We start from the raw sequence: 7,950 nt of genomic DNA, 5'->3' as shown, positions 1-7,950 counted from the left end.
GCAAAGCACATGTACTCAATGTATGTATATATATATTTGTATATATATGCACCATTTATAGTGTATTTTCATAAGACCCTCCCCCCCCCCCATAAATAACGGGCCTGGTCATGGGCGGCATTTTTTATGACAGCTTTATTATGACGGAGTTTTATTATTTTTGGTTTCCTCACTACGAATTCATATTGGGGGATGCGTGAGGAGTCTGAGGGGACCCATCAAAGAACTCGGCCTAGGGCCCTACTGCGGGACGTGGGACCATGGGTCTCTGAATGGGCCGTGGGCGGTTGAACTCATGTATCACCATGTTACTGTCCACTTTTATTGTATCATCGAGAACATAACATGTTGAATCAGCGTTATCTTCAGGTCTGTCTAGTCACAAAAAATTCTCTCGCGCAGTCCCCGCACTTGGCGACCGTTGGCCACAGTCTTTGGTGAGCCGCCGCACACTCCCCCCCCCAGTAGCGAACTTACGGTTCGAAACGGTCCGGGAAATGGACAGTTCGTCCGGAACGTGTTTTTCTTGTCTGAGGAACGGGAGGCGTAGGTAAGGTAATTCTTGTTGGTGACGGACTGGAATCGTTCACGTCTGAAGCCAGGAAGGCGGGTTTCAGTCTGTCCAGAGAAACTGTTCTTTTTTTTCCACGGACATCGATGTCGAATGTCTTTTCACGTCGTTGAATCACTTGAAATGGTCCGTCATATGGAGCTTGAAGCGGCTTTCGCACTCCATCGTGCCGAATGAATACGTGTGAACAGTCTTTCAAATGAGGGTGGACGAAAATACTTTGTGGTGCATGACAAGATGTTGGTCGCGGTCGTAATTTTGTAAAATGTTCTTTGATAGTCTCAATAAGTTCTTTTGATGATGTTTCCCTCGGAGTGGGATCGAATATTTCTCCGGGAAGTCTGAGACTAGTGCCGTATACCAATTCCGCGGTGGTAGCTTTCAGATCTTCTTTGAAGACGCTACGGAAACCGAGTAATATAGTGGGCAAAGCAGTACACCAGTGTTCTGTGTTATAGGCTTTGATGGCAGCTTTGAGGGGTCTGTGTAGCTCCTCTACGAGGCCATTTGCTTGCGGGTGATATGGTGAAGACCGTATTCGTTGAATTCCTAGTACTCTTGCCAGTGCTAGGAAGAGGGAGCTCTCGAATTGACGGCCTTGATCGGTTGTGATTTTGGATGGCACCCCAAAGCGAGATATCCATGTTGCGTAGAATGTGCGAGCTACAGTCTCGGCGCTGATGTCTGGAATCGGGACCGCCTCCGGCCAACGTGTGAACCTGTCGATCATAGTTAGACAATAGGCATTGCCACCAGAAGGAGGAAGAGGACCAATGATATCAAGATGGATGTGATCAAATCGCTCAGTTTGGTCAGGAAATAAACCTAATGGGGTTTTCGTGTGTCGTGTTATTTTGGACTTTTGACAAGGTATACATTGTCTGGACCAGTTATTACAATCTTTATTTAATGAAGACCAAATGAAGCGAGTCCGAATCAATTTAGTTGTAGCTTTAATTCCTGGATGGGAAATATTATGAATGGTCTCGAAAACCTGCTTACGAAACTGTTCTGGTATGTATGGTCTAGGTGTGCCAGTGGAGAGATCACAAAATAGTGAAGTATTTGAGTCTGGCAAAGTCACTTTTTTGAGCTGTAATCCTCGTGGATTTTGTAAAAGATCAGTTAAAGTTTGGTCGCGTTCTTGTGCTTTTGAAATTTCGTTATAGTCAATAGGATTGGGCATTGAAATTGATGTTATGCGGGAAAGTGCATCTGCGGGTATGTTTTCGCTACCTTTTATATAGTGTATGTCAGTAGTGAATTGGGCAATAAAATCTAATTGCCTGCATTGACGAGGGGAAGCCTTGTCTAATTTTTGCTTGAAGGCATATGTTAGTGGTCTATGGTCCGTGAGTAAAGAAAAGTCCCTAGCTTCTAACATATGCCGAAACTGCTTTATAGAAGCATATGCAGCCAGCAATTCACGGTCGTACGCGCTGTAGTTGCATTCCGCGGGAGATAATTTCCTAGAAAAAAAATGCAAGAGGCTGAAGCTCGTTGTCAACCACCTGAAACAGTGCGCCGCCAATGGCAAAATCGGATGCATCTACCTGAAGTACGAGTTTGGCATCGGGTTTCGGATGTGCTAAAAGGGTTGCGTTGGACAATAGTGTTTTGGAATTTTGAAATTCCTTATTTGCTATGTCAGTCCAAGCAATTTCTCTGTTGTCGTTTTTTTTTGACCCTTTCAAATAATTATTCAGTGTAGTTTGTGTATGTGCTGCGTGTGGTAAAAATCTACGAAAAAAATTGAGTAGTCCAAGGAAACGTCGTAGTTCTTTAATTGTTCTTGGTCTTGGATAATTGAGAATCGGCTCAACTTTTTCTGGCAAGGGTTTGGTGCCTTGTTTGGAAATGGAGTGGCCTAAGAATGATATCTCCGCAACACCGAAGACACATTTGGAAACATTAATTGTGAGGCCATAGTTATTGAGCCGTTGCAAAACAGTGCGTAAGTGAACCTTATGTTCAATTTCACTGTCACTGAAAATCAAAATGTCATCTAAATAGACATAACAAAATTTCAGATCACCAAGAATCTCATTCATAAATCGTTGGAAAGATTGGGCAGCATTACACAAGCCAAAATTCAGGTAAGGAAATTCAAATAAGCCGAAAGGTGTGCAAACAGCTGTTTTCGGAATGTGGTCGGAATGAACAGGAATGTGAAAATACGCGCGCACAATGTCAAGTTTTGAAAAACAACTTTTACCGTGTAATGCATTTGAAAAGTCCTGAATGTGAGGAATGGGGTACCTATCTGGGACCGTGCAGGCATTGAGTTTGCGGTAGTCACCCACTGGACGAATACTGCCTGAACTTTTTGATACGACATGTAATGGTGATGACCAGGGCGATTTAGAAGGCCTACATATTCCTTGATTCATCATAAATTGGAATTCCTCCTTAACAGCATCATAGAGCTTGGGATTTAATCGCCTGGGTTTGCTATGTATAGGCGGGCCGGTGGTTTCGATGTAATGTACAGTGTTATGCTGAACAGGCTTCACTTTGTGCGACACTTTTGTCAGTTCAGGAAATTCTGCCAAGATTTTGTGATATTCCGAAGTTTCGGATATTACCTTAATGGAATAGTTTTCAGAGTTATATTCAATTTTTCCAATTTGCGAAAGTTTCGTGACACTGTCCATTAATCTGCGGTGTTTGAGATCAATTAAAAGTCCAAAGTTGAGAAGAAAATCCGCGCCTATGATCGGTATTGGTACGCTTGTAATGAGAAACTTCCACTCAAAACAACGTCTTAATCCAAAGTCAACATTGAGAACTTTGGTGCCGTAAGTGTGTATCTTAGAGTTATTGGCAGCAAACAATTCAAACGAATCAGGAACTATTTTTGTGTAATGTTTTGTGAGTGGAATGCAAGAGACGTCAGATCCTGAATCAATTAAAAATCTCAAATGGGATCTTTTATCAAATACATAAAGGCGACAAGTTTTCACGGCCATCGGTGTTGACGTCGCCGATATATTATAGTCGACGGCCGTGTTTAGTTTCCCTGTTCCTTGGTTTGAAAAGAGCACGGTTGTTGACATCTGAAGGCGTTGTTGCCGAATCTAGCATGGTAATAGCAATAGCCGGTTGTTTGTGATGAGGGAGTGAAACGACGATAAGGAGATCTGAACCTCCGTCTAGTATAGTTTGTTTCTCTCTCTCTAGACAAGCGGTCGAGTTTTTTGCTAAGAGAAGCTATCTCCGCTCTCATGGCACTCATTTCTGTCAGAGGGGAGGGATTATCGGGTTCAACGTTGTTGACATGTAGCTGCGGGGTCCCTGTGCGTTCCGCTCTCCGAATGGCATAGATGCTGTTGTTGTATGTGTCTTTACTAACTTCTATTATTTTGTCGGCCATTTTCGCTAATGTCTCTAAGCTCTCTGAGCTAACTGATAGGATGGCCTGTGTTTCTGACGGCATACGTTGGAACCATAGAGTTTTTAGAAAATCGTCGCTTACAGATTTGCCGGCTAAATCTCTCATTTCCCTTAATAGGTGTGAAGGTTTTTTGTCCCCCAACTGTAGTTCGGACAACAACTTGCGTACTTGACAAGTGTTAGAATCAGAGAATTCTTCGATTATCCGTTGTTTAAGAGTCTCATACTTGTTTGTTTCGGGTGGGTTCAATAAAATATCTGAAACGGAAGCGAGCGTTTCTGGATCTATAACCGCAATCACGTTATTGTATTTGGTAGCGTCGTTAGTTATGGCGGATATTGAAAAACAACTTTCCACTTGAACCATAACTTTATATTTTGCCGCCATATGGGCGGGAGTTTCAAGGCAACGCGACAAATTTGTAAGTTTTCTGGTGATGGGTCAGGTGGCGAAGGGTTAGGAGAGTTATCGTTAGGCATTTTTGGATACAGACTTTTATGCGAATCTAGTTATATAATTGCGAAAATAAAAATAAGAACATTTGTTATCCTGACCAAACAAAATAGAGCGATCACAAAAAGGTCCTACCCTGATCTTAATGGCATCGGCGGTGCTGCACACATTGGGCTTCGGCTGAGTAGATTCGTCATCTTTATGTCATCAGAAGGTTGCTTCGGTCTAAGTCACCACTGTTACTGTCCACTTTTATTGTATCATCGAGAACATAACATGTTGAATCAGCGTTATCTTCAGGTCTGTCTAGTCACAAAAAATTCTCTCGCGCAGTCCCCGCACTTGGCGACCGTTGGCCACAGTCTTTGGTGAGCCGCCGCAACCAGAACAAAAGCAACCATACTCTGACATATGGCTTTAACTGAAATAATTGTGATGCTAATAATTGAATCATAAGATGCTCATCTGTGTTGTCGGTGAATATTTCCTAGTATGAGAAATCAAGCATCTATTCTCAAGTGAGTACTATGACCCCCCTGCAAGGGTAGGGCTGGCAGAGTTCTAGAACGGTGTGCGGGACAAATCTAATTGTTTTTGTTCTTTTACACTATGAGTTCACTATAGAGGAGGCCCCACCAAAGATCTCAAGCTTGGGGGGGGGGGTAGCCCCAGGATGGAAGGGATGATAACCACCAAGCGTTTCGCAGTAAAATTGTTTTATTACATGAAATGTGCCTTTTACTTTTTTTCAGATAGTAGGCACATTGCCTTTTATTACACCTGCACAGACCTGCTTCTTTGCTCGCAGATTTTCGATATCTGTGCGGAATGATAAAATAACATGCTGCCTTATAGGAAATTTTTTCCTGCGCAGTAAAAAACTCTGTGTACATGGAGCACTCTCAGACCCCAAACGACCAAATTTTGTAAAATAGTGAATTTCTTAGGCACTTGTGTCCATAACCATACAGTACAGTATTACATTACATGTGAGAAAGACATTAATGAAGTAGAACCACTTCCTCCACCTATCAAACAAAAAAGTCACAATTCTTAAATTGAAATTAGCGACTGAATTTTTATTAATCCGCCGCATGAAAAAAGCAATATGATATGATAGTAGTTAATATTTTATAAAAGCAATAATATATTCTTCAAATTCTCAAGTTTGGTATTTCGTTATTTGTGAATGGTAAATTAACATTAGCAAAACTCACTTTTGTGATGTTATTGATTTTAATCATATGATATTTCCTTTTATGCATATGAAGACTACACTGCGCGTTTTACTAATGCGAATTCACAATGCACAAATAAAAACTTAAAATTTTGATTCAAACTTAACAATTTAATTAATATTATTGCTTGTCAAATATTAACTATTATATCATATTGCTTTTTTTCATGCAGCACGGTAATCAAAATCCGGTCATTGATTTTGATCGAAGAATTGCAACAGTTTTATTTGATAGGGGGCATAAGGGGTTCTATTTCATTAATGTTTCTCGCATGTGATTCTAAACTCATGGGACAAACTTTCGCGGCCATGGCCATAAGAGGTGATACAAAATACCTAAACAAGCATTTTTCATCATAGTAAAGGCGGTAGAGGGTGGTTTTCTGGAGAGTATACAACAGCACTTCTCCAAAAACATGTTATCAGACGAATTTTCTCACATATGTGCTATCATTCATCCAAGGGTGCATATGCACCTTCAGATTGGATTGGAGTTTGTTTTCTTTTTATTGGTGCAAGGACTATCAAGGTTATGCTGCATCAAACAATAATTAAACGGTATAATGACTTGTGGTAGAATTTGCATTGCCAGGTTGTACCATGAGAACACCTACCACATTACAATACCCTGCGTCCTTTTAACGAGCACTGGCGTACGCATGATAGGCCTTTAGTGGGTCACATTAGCTTTAGGGGGGAGCGCAAGGAATCTTTCTCAGATAAATTTTGAGCTAGTAACCTTCAAAAAAGCATTTTAAATCAACAGATATCGATAAAGATAACATACAGTATAAAGATATTTTCTTTTTATATTTAAATTTTTTACTAGAGAATATTTGAAAACATTTTGAAATTTTAATTGCGTTGGGGAGGACACGCCCCACACACACACACACACACAGAGAGAGAGAGAAACATTTATGATACTTGATTGAATAAAAATTTTCTTCAAATTATTTTTAGTAATTTTTATGTAAAATTTTAATACGTTACATGATATATATGCGCTAAAAGCTGATTCAATCCTTTGATGGGCATACATTTTTCTAAAACCCATAGGAAAAAAATCTAAATAGGTGCGCTCACTATATATGAGATCACCCTCCCGCTTCAAATAAGAGTTTTCAAATTGATTTGATACATTTACTCTATGAAGACGTTTTTATGTAAGAAATTCTCTCACGACATCTTGAATCATCAACATTACACCACCCCCTCTCAAGGGGGGTCGTGGCAAATACTTTGGGAACCACTATATCAAGGTAATTAGAGGTGAAAAAAGAAAACTCCTTTCAGGAAGTCGTATCTTGAGGGCGGCAATATACAATTCCCCTCAAGCGGCAGAATTTCTAGGACCGGCCCTGTCACTCGGTGTCACTTTCTGTTCTGTTTTGCTATATAAGGTTTTTGTGGTCACTTTCGAACATATAGCAGTGTTGTTATCGATCTTTTTCTTCGACGGAAACCATAGAAATCACGTGTTCCTCTCTCTCAAACTTTTCCATAGTGACGAATTAACTGAACTTATCGACGACTTACCGAGGGCTTGATAACATTAATATTTATGGAAGCCGGACGAGACTGAACAAAAATGATGACTTAGCCGGAGTGACAATTTATCGAGGTTTCACTGTATATATCATTTAATTTTCTAAAGACGCTCCAAATATTGAATGTGCAAGCAAATAAGAAAATGGAGACTGCATGGAGACATGAAAGTACTGCATATCATATTAAAGCTTGTATATCATATAAAGGAAAAGAAAAAAAATTGAGAAGAGTGCTTTCACACACTGTTTTCTATAAGAAAAGGAGTCAAAAGTGCCTGAATTGAATTCAAGCCTTATACGAGATGATTGAATTTGTTAGAGAGAAGGAGTTAAAATAGAAAATACAATAGAAAAAATTTAAACTACAGAGATGCACAGTCGATGAGGTTGAACAAATTTGTCAAAAATTCGATTTACTGCAGGAAATTTTGGAAAAAGTATTTTTCATTAATCTGCAGTAGATATATACGAACATTTTCTCTATATTGGGTGCGAAGTTCCATTGAAGTAGTTCACGACCTGTGTGCTCCGTGGCTGCATCAGTTCAATGAAATTAATGAATCAATTAAATGTCTAGATAGAAAAAAAATGCCCAGAAGGCGCCCCAACATAATTTTTTTTTCTTGAAAAGGGCTCCTCGAGTCAAAAGTTTTGGAAACGTTGGTTTGACATGAGCGAGCGTCAGGAAATAGTAATATTATAGGAAAAAGTAGAGATAATAGCAAAAAATAACAATAATTGCGAG

At 39.9% G+C, this 7,950-nt stretch overlaps 1 protein-coding gene across 1 annotated transcript; it reads right to left on the bottom strand.

The window, feature by feature from the left end:
• Positions 1 to 3,581: 3,581 nt before the first annotated feature.
• On the bottom strand, positions 3,582 to 4,352 carry LOC149068650 (uncharacterized). The gene has a single exon (XM_089251179.1). The coding sequence runs from the start codon at positions 4,350 to 4,352 to the stop codon at positions 3,582 to 3,584; it is 771 nt and encodes a 256-aa protein (XP_089107305.1).
• Positions 4,353 to 7,950: the final 3,598 nt, after the last annotated feature.

The sequence above is a fragment of the Pholcus phalangioides genome, unplaced genomic scaffold (assembly GCF_987345545.1).
Source record: "Pholcus phalangioides strain wild (caught in Gottingen) unplaced genomic scaffold, Ppha-v1.0 ptg000024l_1, whole genome shotgun sequence".
In the NCBI taxonomy this organism is placed as follows: domain Eukaryota; kingdom Metazoa; phylum Arthropoda; class Arachnida; order Araneae; family Pholcidae; genus Pholcus; species Pholcus phalangioides.
The sequence above is the reverse complement of the archived record's forward strand: the minus strand, read 5'-3'. Positions and strand labels throughout refer to the sequence as shown.

Excerpts from the sequence above, each read along its gene's own strand:
- LOC149068650 (XM_089251179.1), bottom strand. The coding sequence starts at position 4,352 with ATGGCGGCAAAATATAAAGTTATGGTTCAAGTGGAAAGTTGTTTTTCA.